Source organism: Psammomys obesus, unplaced genomic scaffold (assembly GCF_907164565.1).
Source record: "Psammomys obesus unplaced genomic scaffold, mPsaObe1.curated_primary_1811, whole genome shotgun sequence".
NCBI lineage: Eukaryota > Metazoa > Chordata > Mammalia > Rodentia > Muridae > Psammomys > Psammomys obesus.
Genome location: NW_026593931.1, coordinates 1,105,350 through 1,123,681, shown reverse-complemented (window position 1 = coordinate 1,123,681; position 18,332 = coordinate 1,105,350). Strand labels below are relative to the sequence as shown.

At 51.3% G+C, this 18,332-nt stretch overlaps 1 protein-coding gene across 1 annotated transcript in view; it reads left to right on the top strand.

The window, feature by feature from the left end:
* The first annotated feature begins 3,280 nt into the window (after positions 1–3,280).
* Positions 3,281–18,332, top strand: part of Wnt7a (Wnt family member 7A) — a 43,981-nt gene continuing 28,929 nt past the window's right edge. Inside the window, exons 1-2 of the mRNA XM_055617514.1 lie at positions 3,281–3,579; positions 5,673–5,899. Coding sequence (XP_055473489.1) covers positions 3,509–3,579; positions 5,673–5,899 — 298 coding nt within the window. The 5' untranslated portion in view covers positions 3,281–3,508. The remainder of the gene's footprint in view (positions 3,580–5,672; positions 5,900–18,332) is intronic.

Sequence of the window (18,332 nt, the reverse complement as noted above, 5' to 3'; positions counted from 1 at the left end):
GCTCTTGACAGCCCAGATACAATGCCACTGCTGGGACCCTTAGACGTCCCCAAAGACCAATGTGACACCATTGAGGGATTGTAGAAACATTTCTGTTTGTTGGAGTTTTGAGACACGGTCTCACTATGTAGATCAAGGTGACCTTGGAGTCATGTAAATCACCTTTCTCTGCCTCCCAAGTGCTTAAAGGTAGCATAAGCTCTAAGAGATAGCATCTAATGGGAGGAAATTACGTTACTAGGGGATGGGCACAGTCTCTTCCCACCTCTCTCTCTCTGCCCCTCTGCTTCCCAGCTGACATAATACCAGCATTTCCCTATGCTGAATGGGCCTCTCATGATATACACAGCTACCAAAGGTCTAAGGGTAGTAGAACCAAGGGGCCATGGATTGAGACTTTGAAACTATGAGCTGAACAAAACCTTTTCATCTCAGGTATTTTGTCATATTACCAGAGAGCTAACACAGCCATCTCAGTTCCCAACACAGTCTCTTCTGTTGTGGTGACCATGGTCTTCCTTCTGTAAGTTAATACCACAGTGGAAACATAAGAGCTATCTCAGTATTTAGGAGGTAGAGGCAGGGGTGTCAGTACAAAGACATCTTTGGCTACACTGAGTTCAGGCCAGCTTAGACTACATAAGACCCTGCTTTTAAACACACACACACACACACACACACACACACACACACACAAATAAAGGGGTAGCATAAGAGCTATGGCCAAAGCCAGCACTCCAAGTTCAAATCTCAACTCCACCATATACTACCTACTGTGAGAATATGGGGATATTTAATCCTCCATGATTACATCTTTCATATACACAGTGACGTGATGATAAGAACAGGACTTCACAGCACTGTCAGAGGGCCCTGAGTTAACGTGCTGCAGCTATGAAGGAAGTGCTACCTCTGGACTTGACCATCCCATTGTCCTCAGATCCTTGCTCCCAAAGAGCAGAGACTGGGTTCTTTCCATCCACTCCTCTGTCTTGGCATATTCTCCAATCTACTCTTCATCTTCTTCCTCCTCCTCCACTTTGTCCTCTTCCCCTCCCTTCCTAGCATGTGCCCTCAGTATTTTCCTGGCCTGCTCTGTCACTACAGCTCCTACACACTTCCAGGTCATGAGTACCCCAACATCCGTGACATGAATGACTCTTTGCTCTAAGATGACAATGGTTACTATTGTAAATGACACACCAAGGAGATGCTCTGGAAGAAACTGCAAAGGTCTGATGCTTTGTCTAAAGATGACTAGACAAAGGAGGAATACAAGAGCATTGCTATGAGTGGACAGGGCACACTGTGACACACGGGTCATCATCCATAATGCTTCAACTGGGCAAACCTGAAACCAGGAAGACTGAGTGGATGGCTGGTAGCATCTGGAGGGCCTTGCTCCAATCAAGACTGATGAGTGCAATCAGGCACACAATTGGGACTGTGGGCTGCAGTGGCTTTACATATTACTGGCTTCCTCACAGCACAACAGCCATTAGGGTTGTTCAGGGGTCCTGTGTGCATTTTTTTTACCACTCCATGAACCATCACCTTTTCCCTGTCACTAAGAAAGCCATCACAGCCCTGTCCAGAGCCAAGCCAGGAAGACACAGAAAACCCCTTGCAATGGTAAAATGATTGAACAATGTAGTGGCCATGTTCTGAAAGCCCTCCCCCTCCCAGCCTGGGGATATAGCTCAGTTGAGAAAGTGTTGGCTTAGCATTAAAAAAGAACTAGGTTCAATCCTCAGCACCCCATAAACCAGGGTGAGAGCACACAAGTCTGTAATCCCAGCACTCCTGAAGTAGATGCAGGACGACCAGAAGCTCAAGGCTATTCTCTGCCTCAGCCAGTTCCTTGCCAGCCTTGGGGTACACTCAAAACTCTTCAGCTCAAACATCCCACCTGTCCCAGAACCCATGCTGGAGTCTCTCTAGCCCATCAGGCTCCCCTGTGCCCAGCCCCCATCAGTGTCCCAGAGAGTGTTTTGGAATACACACACCAAATGAGTCACCTGCCTTCTTCTCCAGCGTCTCCCACCGGACTATATGCCTTCTAGGTCTGCGGTGCTCCTCTCTTCCCTCCACCCCATTGGCTTCCTTTCCCTTTATCCCAGCTTTTGTCTCACCCACTTCCCAGCTTCTACCAATCCCGTGGCCTGCCGAGGACAACCCAGCCATCTCCTCAGAGCTAAAATAAACATTGTAGCACCCAGAACCCTCTCTCCCATCCCCCTGTCTTGGGGACCTTTCCACCAGCCTGTGCCATCTGAAGTGCGTCTATGCATGTGCTCACTAAGGTCTGTCTCCCCACTGTCCCCAGAGCAAGGTCTTCCGTGTTCCTTGAATCCACCGTGCTCACCAGGGTGCCTGGCTGGAGTCTGTAGCCCTTGGATGTGTGCATATATAGAAAAGGCAGCTTCCGTGGAAGGAAGATAGATGTACATGAATGAACGTGAGTGTGCGCATGAAGAACTGCAGTCCCGAAGGCTAAGCAGGCCTGGAGAGTTCACTGGAGTTGTGGCTACCTTGTTTCAATCTGGCCATTCACCAGCTGATGACTTTGAATCCGACTTTGGCTTCTCCAGCTGACACTTTTTGTGTCGTATACTCCGCATCCCCACCCCACCTCTCTGGAGAGGGATGTTTGTTTTATCAAGGGAAGGGTCCAAAACACCCAAGACTAGAATGCACCACCTGCCGCACCCAGCAGGTGTCGCCGCGAGAGCGCCGTGAGCTCTCACCTGCGCGCACTCTCGGGTTCTGCTACTGGTAATTGGGCCTCAGTCCAATTCTGTTTCCACCGGTGGCCACGTCTCGCCCTCGGTGCCGTCGGCGTACTGAGGAGGCTGAAGAAAGAATTGTGGGGTAGTAGTTCTGCAGGAGCCACCATCCGGGTTCCCGGTTTCTGGACAGTGCGACAGGTCTCTAACAAGGCGCATGGGTTCTGGAATGAGCCTATAGGCTCTCTCCACCCAGAGGATGGCCTTTGGGGCACCTGCTGGTCTCAACCTGCGAGTTTGAGAAGGATGCCAGGCGAGCGGGATTCCACCGTCCCCAACCCCCAACTCTGCTCCGTGCCCCCTCCTCCCAACGTCGCGAGCTCGGAGGAACGCTTCGGGAGCGCGCTCAGGGCAGACATCCCCGACCCGCAGGCGCTCGGGCGCGGGGCGGGCGCTCCGGGAGGCGGGCGGGGGAAGGGCGGAGAGGGAGGGGCGGGGGCGGGTGGCAGCATAGCCCCGCAGTCCCCGCGCCTCAAACACTTGCCACGATTGCTGGCGCGCAGCGTCGCCCCGCGTTGCGCGCTCCTCCCTCCCTCCTCCCGCTCCGCGGCTCCCGCGCTCCGGGACTGTCTACAGCGCCCAGCGCGGACCGACGCGCCGAGAGAGACGGCCCAGGGAACTTCGGCCCGCGCCCCCTGCGCAGGCTATGTGGATTGCCCCGCCGGGCCCGGCCGGCGGGATCAGCACAGCCCGGCCCGCGGCACCCGCCACCAGCGGGGACTATGACCCGGAAAGCGCGGCGCTGCCTGGGCCACCTCTTTCTCAGCCTGGGCATAGTCTACCTCCGGATCGGGTAAGCGCCGTGCGCGTCTTGTCCGCGCATGCTGCCGAGGCAAAGTTGACTGGCTCCGGGAGGGAGGCGCGCTGCCCAACTTAGCTCAGGAGGGGCAGTGGGCGGTACGGGAATCCTGAGGGCACAAAGGCTCCGCGAGAGCCGACACCCCTGGGGCGCACACAATTCCGCCGACCCGGGCCATCCCAAGAATCTCTGTGTCCGGGAACCTCCAGAAACAGACAGCTCGGTGACCCTGGAGGAGAATAGCTGCTCCATAGGGTCCCTAGGGACTCCCCCACCCCCACCCCGCAAGCCACGAGCACAGCAGGTCCGACAGGACCACAGCCACCCTAAAGAGAATTCGCAGCACCTCCTGAAGCACGCGCGGTGGTGTGGGCGCAGCCCCTTTTGCAGAAAGGGTTCCCTCCCGAGAAAGCAATGGGACATTCACTGGTAAAAGCATAAACTACCTCTCGTAGCCCCTGGGGCCGCAATTATTCCCAGCGACCCTCACTCAGACCTCCTCCCCAGGCTAGGAAGACAGCACCTTCAAGAATCAGAATCAAACAGTAAGACCCCAGACAGTCACTAGACGGTCAGAGACAACAGGCAGAGGTGTCCTCTGGCTTCATCAAAGGGTAGCGAGACGTCTTGACCGTGGGGTCGCTGGAGTGGGAGCCCAGGAGCCCAGGCATGTCGGGAGGTGGGGCAGGGAACACTGACTGGGAAGTGGAAGCAGGTGGCTCCAGATACCGCTTGCGCTGCCTTGCGCGGTGTTTCCCTTTGTACTTAGGAAGTGACTTGTGCGCAGCACGGTTCCGGGGAAGTCGGGGGGGGGGGGGGGGGGGCTTTCTTCATGGACAGAGGTGCTGGCGCCACCTTGGTAGGCTTCACACCTGCCTCTCTACACACCCCCACTACCTGGGAACCTCCTGCCGCTGCTTTGGGAAGGACTGGCCCCAAGGCCAGGGGGCGTGTGTGGCAGACCCTTTGTGTGTCCCCACCGTCAGGCCTCCCACTTCCCCAACCCAACCTCTCTGGAAAGGGATTTCGAAACCAGTGTGGCTGAGTGGACTGGGCGGCCTCCAGCCAGGACCGCGGATCTAAAGGCGGCTTCTAGGCTCGCGTGCTGCCTGCCTGCGGGTGTGTTTTAAGTGTTATTGATTCGCCCGCGTCCTGGATGGCTTTTCTTTTTTTCCCACTTGCTTTAATCTTCATCTTGGCCCTCGCACTACCGCCCTACGCTCATCCACTCACTCATCCAGCATCCAGGAAGCCGGGATCGGGCCCATTGGCTCTGGCTGTGTTAGGTATTATTTTCTTTTTAATTAGAAACGGGGCGGAGACACTGAAGACTGGAGAAAAGGAAAACAGCAGAGAATAAACCTCCTGATAGGATACCTCATTGGCTCACTAGGGACCCAGCTACCCTGTGGGGGGAGGCGGAGGTCAGGAGGGCGTGGCCTTCGTCTTTCTGGGGCAGATGGAGGGAGGTCCCAGTTAAGAGTTGCGGTGACTTTGAACCGCTCTGCTCCTCCCTGGGTCCGAGGGTAAGGGACCCCAGTCTCTGGAGGTTTCCCAGTCTAGTAGGTAAAACTGGCTCCTGTGTTACCTACTCTGTGTGGCACAACTGTGGTATTCTAATTTTACCTGGATTGTTCAGATGACTCCAACACTAGCCCTGGGAACCGTTAGTTCCAAAAATATTAAAAATGACACCTCCCGGGTAGAGACTATTAGAAGCCCGTGTTTAAGCAGTGCAGGCTCTAAGATACGAAGAACGGGTGTGAACTTGCTTCAGGTTAGAAAGCAAAGGATGGCTTTGAGGCAAAAGCTTCCAGCCCACTTGGGCGCTAGAAAATTGCTTCTCTAAAATTTTTGGGTCCAATAGTGTCATTACTCTCTGTAGGAACAGACATTTTCTAGTGATCAGCTAGATGTTTAGAGTATTGGTAGCCAAAATCTTTCTGCCCTGTCCCACCTCAGACCTCTCCCCCACTGTGGCTCTGTGGGAGGTCCTCCGGAGTAGCTGAGAGGAGACCGCCCCCTCCCGCACCTGCCAGCCAGAGCCTTTCTCCGGGTCTCAACCCCTGTCTCTGTGTCCCCTCCAGTGGCTTCTCTTCGGTGGTAGCTCTGGGTGCGAGCATCATCTGTAACAAGATCCCAGGCCTGGCTCCCAGACAGCGGGCAATCTGCCAGAGCCGGCCGGACGCCATCATCGTCATAGGAGAAGGCTCCCAAATGGGCCTGGACGAGTGTCAGTTTCAGTTCCGCAATGGCCGCTGGAACTGCTCAGCGCTGGGAGAGCGTACTGTCTTCGGGAAGGAGCTCAAAGTGGGTATGTAATCATCAGACACCTGAGCAGGGCCTTCTGGGCTATGAGGAGAGTCAGCGCTCAGGAGACCTCTGTGATCCCTTGGCTTGCACTGTGCTCCAGTACCCTTGCTGACTGTATCTTGTGCACTTACCGCTTGGATTAAGGTCTCCCACTGAAGTCCAGGATTGCAGCTGGAAGCCACGTCACTTTGTTGCCTACAGGCAAAGTTACGCACCAACTGATGGCCAAAAGGCTCACTGGCAAATCTAACATGTTTTCTAATGAGGCCCAAATTTAAAGGTGGGATGTTTTACCGACAGGAGGGAGTTCCAGCCTCTTTTGGGAAACAGGCCGATCTATTGGTCACTTCGTGTGCACTGGCATCACTGTGATAGTTAGAGCTGAGAATACAGCCCCCTGAGGGTAGGGTATGAGTGGCCTCTTCTCTGCGACAGTCCCCATGACTCCCTACTGTGGTCCAGCATGCACAGTCCTGTGATACCATCCACCTGATTACTGCATTAGTGCTTACATGGGGAGGCGGGTGTTGGCATGGGAAGACATGTATGTATGCACGCCTGAGCATTTGCACACATGTATTCTACTCGCAAAGCAATCATGATCAGCTTGTGGTGGGAAGGGAGTAGAGAATGGCACTGATCTTCGGGAGGTGCTGGACTGTTGGGGAGGGCATAAAGATGTCTTCTTACTTGTATGTGTTCATCTTGGGGGTTCAAGATGGCAACAGATTCATTTCGGCGCTGTGACCTTCCCTGAGGCCCAGGGCAACACAGGTCTCTCTGGGCTGGGCTCACCCACACAGCTCTGCTGCAAAGGCTGCCTTCAATGCTTTCCTCAGCCCTAGCACCAGCTCTCCAGTAGGACGTTCAAAATCTCCAGTCCAACATCCTCCACATTCTGGTTGCTTCCCCAGACTCCCTGTTGTCACCTGGGCTCCCAGAATGTCCCACCTCCACAATGCTCCCAGCAGGAAGGAACAGTTTTTAAGTAGAAACCAGAGTGTGGTGTTACTCTGTGAAAGACCTTTTCAAGAGCCACTCATTCCGGCCAGCAGGAAACTATTGCCCACCTGATGTTGAGACCTTGGCTTTTTCATGACCATCCAGCCTCATCCGCTTTTCTAAACACACCTTACTGGCTCATCCTAAGGGCCTTCGTGCTTCTCCAGAGATCAGTAGTGCCACAGTACGAAACCTCTGCTCACACTCAAGCCCCCGGAGCCTCCCACCACCTGCTCCCTTGGCTCTGCATCAGCCAACATCTCACACTATCTCAGTGCATTCTGCCCACTCCAGGAGGGCAGGAGCTCCCAGCCAGCTCACAGTGACTACATCATTCCCTGCCTTAAGGCAGTCTTGCTGAAGGTCTTTGGTTACCAGACTGTAGTAGGCCCTGTGGTCAGTATGGCTTGAACAGGCAGACCCCCTCCTTCAGAGCTCCTTTCCCAGCATTCCATGTCTAGATCTTGGCTACATGGAGTATTCCTCTCCTATCATCTCCCTCTTCTCAACCTCAGAATCGGTTTTCTTATAGATGAGAGAGGAGTTGACCACCCTAGCTCAGGCAACAGGATGTTGTCAACAACAAGACTGCAGTTGAAGCCTCTGCAATCCTAGTACCCCAAGCCTTTTTCTTGTCCCCTTTCAGTTTTGTCCTTCTCAAATGTCCTGTCCCTCTTCCAATTCTTGATACCCAGGGTGGGGCTCTGACATTATTTTAACCCTAATAGCCTTGCTGGGACTTAATGAGTAAACTTACTACAGATGAGTAAACTGAGGCTCAGAAGGGACTTGGAAAAAGTGAGTGACAGGGTCTCCCAGGACAGAGTTCATCTCTTATAGCTTGCTGTTTCAGAATGGGTGTAGCCAACCCATGGAAACACTGTGATGATACTCATTGGGCTGTAGCAGAGGGGACCAGGGTGGAGGCACCCTTAGATTAGCACCCCTCACACCTGGATACATACTGTGAGATTAGCTGCCCCACAGTCTAAAGAGGAGGGATGCCATCAGTATCCTGGAAAGAGACAAAGGACTGGGTTAGAGTCATGCCAATTGGGACAAGTAAAGGTAACTCTGAGGAAACACATGACACAGTGATGCTGGGGTTCTCTGGAAGGAAGTAGGAGCTAGAGCAAGGAGATAAGGTAGCCCAGTCTAAGAAGTTTGAATTTCTAGGACTTGGTATCTGTTGGAAGATTCTGATCATAGCATTGACTACCAAAGAATGGGCTGAGTCTTAAATATCATCCCTATTCAATACTTATTCACCCACAAAGCATGGCAACCTCAAATGAGTCAAGCCTTTCTCTTACAATAACAAGTATCCTGTTATCTCTCAAGTTTGGGATTTGGGGCTCCTCAACTAAGCCCCACCCTTAGAATTGCCTCAGCTGAATGGAGCTACCTTATAGGGTTAGGATTAGGGGTGAAGTCTCTGACATGGAGCCTCCTTTGACACTCTGAACAAGGCACATAAATTGCCTTTGCAGAGACTTCTCAGAAGCGACATCCTGTACACCTGCGGAGATCCCTTTGGCTAGAACTTAGTCACATGGCTTCAACTCGTTGCAAGTGAAGCTGCAAAAAGCAGTCTTTCATGGCGAGCAGCCATCCCATCAGCTCAGGATGTTAAGAATAGGCATGGATGTAGATTGTAGGGTAGGGTAGGTAGTTTCTACTTCCCCATGCTGAGGGCTGAAGATTTTCTTTCTCTCACCTGCTCCTCTCATCCCAACTGTGGTCCTCTGCAATACGTGAGCTTCCTGGCTCTGCCTTCCCTTCTTTGTGCCTGGATTTTCATGCATAGATTTGAGAAGACAGTGAACATGTCCAGACAAGGCCTCTTGGAAGTAGAAATTGAAACTAAGTCCAACACACCCAGGTGAAAAGGGGACTGTTGAAATGCCTAAGGAACTGGAAAACTAGTGCTGACTTCAGAACAGCTGGGCCAGAGGTTGCCTTGTTTTCCAACAACGCTAGGGGGACACACAGATGACCATTGTACCCTCAGGGCCACAACAGGTTCAAGACCTCAGGAAAGAGCCTTGGCATATCTTCAGCCGCACTGTAAAAGTTCCAGAACTTCCTCTGCTTACATTTTAATGAGGCTGAACTTCTGGTCATGTGTCCATCCCAGGGGCAAGATTCTTTGCTGGCCAGCATGAGAGCTCCACTCTCTTCATCTCTCACGGAAAATAAGCAAAATGCCAAAGCTGGAGCTTAAACAGCTGGCATTAACTCCTAACAGAGGCTGGGGTTCAAGATCAAGAGCTGGCAGGGTTGCTTTTTCCTGAGGCCTCTCTCTTGAACTTGCATAAGGCCTTCCACCACTACCCCACCCTGATGCTGGGAACCCAGGGCCTTGCACTTACTAGGTAATCACCTTACCACTGGCTCTAAAGCTGCTCTGTTGCTGTGTCCTCACTTGGTCATTCCTTTCCTTCATGCAAACTCTCATGGTTCTTTCAAAAAGATAACAGTCTCATGGATTCAGCCCACCAGTGACCTTGTTTCAACCTCACCACCCCTTTAAAGACTTTCTCTGCAATTGCAGGCACGTTCTGGAGTGCTAGGGGGTCAGATCTTCTGTGTGAGTTATGAAGGACATAACTGAGCCAATAGCAGGAAGCGGTGGCATGGTCCATGACTTGATAGATGTGCTTGGAGGGCTAGAAGGGGCTCAGAGGTGAGATCATCAAGATAGGAAGAGTGCTCTGGGGATAAGAGCAAGGGAAGATACTCACTGGTCAGTCACTGGGATCATAGGCAGCGAGAAAAACCAAGGGTACTTGTGAACAAGGTCCTAGGAGACAGGTAGAGGGCCCAGGTAAAATAGGGCTCTAGGTAATGAATCTCTCCCTGAGAGCGCCAGGGACTCTTTCTGTGTGGTATGACATATGTTTAGTCAGCTGAGACCTAGCACAGGAAGAGCCTCTGGGGCCTAAGAAGGCCTTCGGCCCCACCCATCCCCATCTTTTTCTTCTGTGCTGGGGATTGAACTCAGAGCCTTAACCCTGCTAGCAAGCGCTCTGCCACTGAACTACATCTCCAGCCCCCTTGTCTCTTCCTCAAATCCAGTGGATAAATGATGTTCTTTCATCTGTCCCACCTGTCCCCTCCCATCCCAAGCTCTCCCCATTCTGAATACAGAGGGTGGTGGGGAGGTTTCCATGTCTCAGCTGGCTCATATTTGATTCCTCATAACAGATACACATCCCCATGAGATGATTTCATTACAGTTGTGTTTAGTTATGACTGTGGCAGATTCTACCTCTGTCAGTTCATAGTGCCACTCACAGCCTCCCCAACAGGACTTCCCAAGTCCTTCACATACCTGCCAGGTTGAGTGGATGCCATACACGGAGCTCCCTGCCACCTTTCATTACGATTTGTATTTCCCACTAGAGGGAGGAGGTTGTATCTACTCATCTATGAGCTGCCTGTTCATGCCTTTTGCCCATTTTCCTGTTGTCTTGTAGGTTCTCCTGTTGGGCTGGGATGGCATGGTAATACTGACATAATGATACAGGGACCCGGTGTTGCCTTAGCAGTACCCAGGTGGGGAGCTTCACTCTCTGCTATCTTCACTGAGGCTCAAATGTGGCCAGGAACTGAGACAGCCCTTTCTCATACCCTGTCCTCCCAGTCACAGCGAAGCAAGAGTCAGCTACATCCTGTGGCTGCTTTGTGGCAGGGCTGAGACTCGGTAGTGAGTTTTTTATTGCTGGAGGGATTTGCCTGTGTGCATGAGTCAGACTTGAGAACCTCAGTCTCAAGCTGTTTACTTTAGGACTTTTTGTTGCTGAGCTGTGTGGGGCAGCTAGATGTGCTGTAGAATGTATTGAGGATGACTCTGGGAGGGCATGTGACCTTTCCCCTCTCACTGCGCCCATCTGACATGGCCCCCCATGCCAGGTGGCAGCAGCAGCGCTACATGACACAGCATGGAAGCCCCTGGTACCTAGTGGGTTGGATCTCAGAAGATCTCCTTTCCATCTTCAAGGAGCATGTGTGCCAATCTCACACAGAGGGACACAGCTCAGGAATCAGAGACTCATGCCCCAGGTTCTATTCTTTGTGTGGCAGAAACTATTGGTCAGGCTATTGCTCTGAATTCTTTACATTGGCTTCAAGTTGTGTCCCCAAATCTGACTGCTTCTCATCACTTCCTGGTACAAATCAGAGACACTGCCTGGACATCACTTTCCTGACACCTCCCACCCTAGTTGGATTCTTCAGTCCATGTAGCCATCAGTGTCACTCTAAGTGGGATGTTCCCATATGAAACCCTCTTGTGGTTCCTGTTTCTATCAGAAGACATGACCCCTGCATTTGTCCAAGTCCTGTCTTCTCACAGTCTGCTGTCCCCAGACAACTGCTTGTCTTATCTCTATTCCCCACTCCCTTGGAGAGGCCTCATCACCCCACTGCAATGCAGACTGTATCCCTGTCCACCATTTACCTTCCCACATCTTCCCTGATGCCATCACTGCTCAAGACAGCTCAGGTGATTTTCCTTAGCCCTGAGGCTACCTGCTCTGTCCTAGCTGTGGACAGTGATGAGGGCACCTGTCTCCCAGGTGGCTACAGGATGGCCTGTGAGGCCTGTGAGTTTCCCTTTTCTTCTGGGATCATCTCTGTCTCTCCAACCAGAGCTCTGTGGGGAGCAGAGGCATTCGGCCAGCATGTGGGAGGCTCACTGACTACCATGAACTCAGTAGATGTAGGGACACCCCAGAATACTGGAGCAGGGAATGGGCCTAGAGCACACAGGGGAAAACAGCTGAGCTGCAGCAACCTGCCCTCTTGGTACTGTGAGTGTTTAAGAGCCACCTCTTTCAGGAGGTTCTCCTTTCTGAGACAACTGGCCCTGCCCCACTATGTGCTGTTACATTTCTGGTACCTACCATTTGCAAAGGTGACTTTCCTTCCTTTTGCAAAAATGTGTCTCCTGCTAGTCTCTGCTGCCAGCCCGAGCCTCTGTGGAACTTGGGTCTACCAAATTTTCCTCTTCTCCCAGAACCCCATGCCTGGTACAGAGCCTGGTATATAATAGGTTTTCATGGAGTATGTGAAGACCACACCTCTCCACCTTGTCCCCCCAGTGTCTTAGAGGCCTGGAGGGCAGGTGAGCCCCATTCATCCACTGAACACCATGTCCAAGAGCCCTTTGCATAGGGGCTTTTGTTTGAAAGTGCCTTATTTTCTTTGTTAAAAGATAATTAATTTCATTTCAAACCCGAATAAAACTGGACATTGCTTACCACATTTGTCTTCAGTTCCTTCAAGCCTGGCACTACTCATGGCAGCTGTTTTGTCTCCAGTGTCAAGTATAGAACTAAATTAGGATTCATGTGCATTAGACAAGCCTTTTTGAGTAGCCATCCAATGTGCTCACTCTTTTGGGATTTCTCTCTTCCCTTTGTGTTACCTTCCAGTGAGGTGGGTGTTGACTAGGTTAAGAGCCAAGAAAGACCATTCTATCCACATTCACAAGCAGCTGCGTACAAGTTCTGTTCAGCAGACTAGTTCCTACCCTACCCTGTCTGGCCCTGGCCCTCTCTGGCAACTGCCCTGCAGTAAGAGTTTGGTTTCATGGTTAGTGACTGGGGGAACTCAGCATGTAATACTCTTTTCTCTGAGATGGCCAGTGTGTCTACCAGTAAACTAAAAGCTAGTATACTAGAAACAACATGAACTTGACCTCCACATAGAGGTCTCAGCTGTTCCATGATCTAGACTCACATACTAGAAATGGCTACTCTGTGATACCCTAGCAAGCAAGCGAACTCAGAACATGATATGGGGCCATGTCATGTCATGTCACCCAGTCTCAGGTCCAACATCTTTTCTGCTAGAACAGGGGACTTTCTAGCATCTGATGTGGTTGGGGCTGATGAGATCTGTTTCAGTCGGCATTCCCGGAAGGCACCCAGGAAACTCAGATGCCAGACTTTCCACACAAGGGAAAACACGCAGACGTGTCTGACATATAGCCAAGAATGCATGGCACAGGATGAAGAGCTCAGACCCAAAGCCTAAGTCCAGGACATTTTACAGCTTCTAAGAAGTGTTTGGTTAAATTCATGAGTTAAATTGCTCACAAGCTAAGATCCCTTCATACCTATTTGCTGACCCTACACTCACTCACCTGTCCCACAAATGGGATCTCTGTGCAATAAAAGCTGGTGAGCAACACACCAGTCAGCCACAGTCTCTGCATCTCTCACCATCTGATGGGAACAGCTAAAGCCGGGTTTGAAGTATGTTGTAAGTGGAGGGCTGTGTGGACTGTAACACAGAGCTGCCTGAAAGGGCACTTGGAGTAGGGGCTAGTCTACAGAACAGGATATAAAGAGGGGGCAAGGATGGCTCAGTAAGGTACTGTGGCTCATACAGGATCCTGGATTCTAGAGAGGATGGACCAGCAGGATGCTGGGGTGATGGACAGGATAGCAGAGAGGCTTCAGAAAGAAAGGGAGAACAAGGAATCCCAGATAGTTCTGTGTTTGCTTCCTTGGTTTCTAAGACATGGTCTCATTTAGCCAAGGCTGGCCTCAAATAAGTTATGTAGCTGAGGGTGGCGTTAAAATTCTCCCTGCTCCCAAGGGCCAGGGTTACAGGCATGTTCCGTCATTTCCAGCCTTCCCATGGAAAGCATTCGCACATCACATCCAGAGGCTTTGCTCAGGCAGGGAACTGTCCAAGAGATTCGATCAGGATGTTGGGTGGCAATCACTTTCTTTGTGCACTCAGAAATTTGCTATGTCGCCAGCATTATCAACAAAGAAATGGTGGTTTCCCATCATGTGCTCAGGGGTTGCCACATTCCTTTCCAAATGCTCACGGCCTCCGGTTTAGAACCCTCCTGCAGAATTTTTCCAGGGATGGGCACACATGCCCTAGGATTCGGCCTCAGGTCCACCCGCCTCTGCCTGGCGCCTGGGAAACTCTGATGCATTGCTACCAAGTGTGTCATCCCTTCTCCGCAGGGCAGTTGTTTGAGCCCTGTCCTCCTTTACTCTGGGGGACTATCTGGGTCCACATCCCTTGTCTGAGAATCCCTCCAATCCCCAAAATGCTCTGTCTTTTTACCCACAGCCTGTGAAAATGGAGCAGTGTTTGGCTGCTTGGCAGGATGGATGGGAAGTCCTTTCCAGGGAGGGAGATAGAGAGAGGGGCGGCCAGCTCCACTTTCTCTCTGCCTTTCTTAACAATGCGCCATCTTGCCCAAGCAAAAGCCCTTTTCTTTCCCCATTCTCGCTTAGAACACAGCCAACAAAGGGCTTTTTGTCTCGTTTGCATTTTTTTTTTTTTGCAAGCCTCAGTTCATCCTGGATTTTCGCTCTCCTGACGCTATTCTTTGAGATGAGCTTTTTGTTTCATGGTCTTTCCAGCTTCCCCGTGGTAGACAGTCCAATGCACATACACACTTGCACATGCGTGCACACGCAACCTCTTTCACACGGTCACTCATGCACCCCAGAGTCTTCATAGGACAAAATTCTAGGTCCCCACAACCTTATGGGGAGAGAAAGAAAGCTTCAGTCAGTAAGAAAAAAAAAATGTAGCTGTATAAGGTGCTGGCCACAAATGGAGGGAGGGGACATCAGGAAGGGCCTGAGAAGTGAAGACATTGCAGTCATTTCACTTTGAGCTGCTACTTACTGATCTCTGCCAGGTGTGGGTCAGGGCTCCTAACAACCTCTACAGAAAGATTGTTCATGATTCCTAGCTTAGAAATGAAGAGCCCGAGCCCCCAGAGGCGTGTTAACTTGCCCAAGGTCATGACATGCTGGAAAGCAGAGCAGGCTGTGACCCCAGGTTACCTGCCCCCTGGGTCCTGCTTTGAAACCATGTGGATACATTCATGGTGCCTCACAGAGTGGCAGAAAGAGTGTTTCTAAGCTTAGGGAAGCTCGTATGGAGCAGACAGTGACCACTGGGGGACAGTTAGAAGTGTGCTGTGGCCCATTTCTGTCTGAAGAAGGACCCACAGACAGTTAAGGTCTCCTTGCCTGGATTGGTGATTGGAACAACAGGTTAGGGTGGGTTGAATGGCACAAGCCTTCCCCGGCCTCTGTGTTGTGTTTCTTCATCTGGCTCAATCCCCATGCATGATTCCTAACTCTTAAGTCTCCTGGCTATGCACAGAGCATCTCCTAACTCCCTCCTGTGTGGCAGTGTACTGGGCTGTGATCAACTATCACAGCAGCCTGGCGAGAGAAACCTTTTTCCATATGTCTGTTTTCCCAATCATCAGACATTTCTGCTGGTGTCATTGTAGATTGCTCACTCTCTGACCCGTTGGCTTTAAATAGAAAAAGAGAGAGAGAAAAAAAAAAAAACTACAATGCACTCTGTGGTTTCCAGTCAGATACCGTAAATACACCCAGATAATATTCCGGTGCAAACCACGGGCACCATTCGCAAAGGGTGGAGGATGGAATCTTTGGGGCCAGCTTGGACAAGGGCTCATTTCCTCTGTCCCCATGGGACTGCTATGGAGCCGAACACAGAGGGCGTCAACCAGGCCCTGGCTTCATCTCAGCACTAAAACTTACCCCCACCTCCTCCCCACCCCATTAACACTCTCCTAGAGGCTCCTGAGAAACTTCACTGGTCTTCAGGGAAGCCTGGAGGAGGGGGCTCCTGGGTTCTGTTTGCAGATGGGAATACTGAGGCTCGGGGACTCAGAGTATGGGCTCAGAGTCACCCACCTGAGTGAGAGGCAGAGTGGGAGTGGATGGCATGTGCCCTCTCACCCAGCCTGAGCTAAAGACACCTGGGGTTGGTTTCCCCGACTTCTGTGTTGAAAACCTTGATATGTGGCTAATAATGTTTGAGGGTAAGGTGAAGGGGAGGGAATAGATTCCTCACTGGGGGTCTGGAAACTGGTATGAGTTTAGTGTCTGGAGTCTTTGGTGACCCCAGGCAGGCCTTCCTTCTGTCTGTGGCTCTGGGATCTGTTCTTTGACTCTAGGGACAGAAGGCTCTGTCCAAGATAGGGTCCTGATACTCAGTGTCTCCCTCTCAGTCCCCTCTTCTCCTCATCCATGTCAGGTACCTCACACCAGCCAGGAACATTGATCTAGGTGCCCCTGTCCTGGAGACTCCTCTCCCTACTGACCCTTCAAATTCTGACACCCCCAGCTCCCATCACCATGCTGTTTTGTTTCTTTGGAGTCCTCAACTAACAGAGTGTTGTAATCTGCTGTCTGTCTCCCTGCAATTCAGGGCCACCCCTGAATCCCATATCTTAGTTCCTCCAGCTTGCAGCACAGTGCCTAGCACACAGTAGGTGCTCAGAAAATGTTCACTGAGGGCTGAGATTGGGTGCATGCTTGACAGAGGCTAAGATTTGGATGAAGACTTCTCATCACCACAGGGGCACAGCCTGCTTCAGCTGAGCTGGCATCCACTTACCAATCATGTGGAAGATTTGGTGGAGAGGTGGGCTGTGAATTGGTGGGCTGGAATAAGAACCATGAGCTAGAGGAAAGTGGGTTGTTTTCTGGACCCTTTGTTTGGGCTCTGCCTTTGTGAAGGGTTGAACAAGGTCAGCTTGCCCCTCACAGATTGGTTGCCTTAATTCATCAGCCACAGCAAGGTGTTCAGGACACAGCCTAGCCAACAGCTCATTTCTAAAGACTTGGCACAATCTGTATGAATGTGGTGCCATCCGGCACCATCCACCATTGTTTTGGAAGCTGAAGGAACCACTCAGAACTTCTTTGCAGATATCCTGCGAGCACAATGAGATGCTCTCAATAAGTGTTCCAGTGAGGGCTTCTCCAGGCTGTGCTGGGAAGAGTGTGGACCATCAAGATTTGGGAATGGTCCAGGTCACAAATAGGGACACCATGTGACTCAATTTGCTTCTGCCTATACCTGTGCCTGTGACATCGGTATTTCTCTCTTAGCCTCTACCTTCTACCCTTAATTCAAGGAAGAGGAGAGGCCACGTATGGGTAGAGCGTTGGGTGGCTTCTTGAGAAAGGGACTTAGGGATCCAGGACCCTTCCCTGCTGGATCTGCTGTCATCCTATTTCCTTCTTAGGGCACAAGGGCCTGACCAAACACTTTGTTGGCAAGTATTTACTGATAACTAGATGTCCTTTCTTGACAGAAATAATGCATTCTAGGAAGAGCTGATGCCTCCCTCTCTAACCACAGGTTTTAGATGCAGTCACAAGGCAGATGGTGAGGCAAGGCTAAGGGACAATGCTGTCTAACAAAAGCCTTGACTCACAGTTCTCACCCCAGTCTATCAAGGTGGAAAGCCTTCTTTGCCAGTAAAATCGGATGTTGTCTTACCTTGGAGCTGTTGCAAAATATATCCCAGAGACCTAAGTAAAAGTCTGGCACCTAGTAAGTACACAACAAATGTTACTCCTTGTCCACTTTTGTCCCTCCAAGTCTGCAGAACCCAGGGCTGACTGTTGGCTCCCTAGTTGTAGGCAGAATGGGCTGAGAGCCAGGCAGCCTGTTCACCATGGGCTCCACCCCTGCCTCGTCAGACATTCCTAGCCTCAGTCTCTTCATCTGCAGACTGGGGTACTGTCATTAGCTCACTTGTTGAGCTGTTTATTTATTTTTTTACCTGCATGCATGTATGAGCACCATGTGCGTGCTTGGTGCCTGTGGAGCTCATCAGATCTGCTGGACCTGGAGGTACAAGTGGCTGTGAGTGGTAGGAACAGAACCCAGGTTCTGCAAGAGCAACAAGCACTCTTGACTCCTTAGCCATCTCTCCAGATGAGGGGCTGCTCTTGAGGGTGGGCAGCTATCCTTTTCTCAAGTGTTGTGATATACCCCGAGGCTGCTGCTCCTGTCGTAGCTGCACTCCGTTCCTCTGTCACCAGGCAGACATTGGTGATGGGTTGCTACACTGAAGGAAATTATATTCTCTAGGAACAGTGGAGATGAGAGGCCTGGAACAGATAGAGTGAGAAGGGCTATAAGGAAACTAAGGGGAGAGCCAGGGAGGGGGTCTTGGCACATTCCTAACAGCCCATGATTTCATCAATTACAAACTTTGTGTTACTCTTGATCCTTTACTGAAGTATGTGCTATGGGCTAAGTGATGCCTAACCTGGGTGGATTAGAGATAGTTATAGAGACAGGAATAGACAACGTTAAGCGACTTTCCTGAGGTCACCCAGCCTCCGGCAGGTTGAAGACATCTTTGGATCTGTGTCATTCTATCAAGAGGAGCTCTTAGAATCCCAGAGGGTTGGGCATGGGTACAGACCACCCAGCCCTGGTGGCACCGGTTCTAAGGGAGGGTAGCTCTCCCTCCTTGCTTCTCAGAGAAGTAGGCACTAAGGGCTGACTTGTCCCAGAGTCAGACTCCATGATGGCAAGGTACACCTTGAACTAGAAGCATGGCCGTCCTTCCTTCAGTGTAGCCATTGTCTTCAGTAACTGAT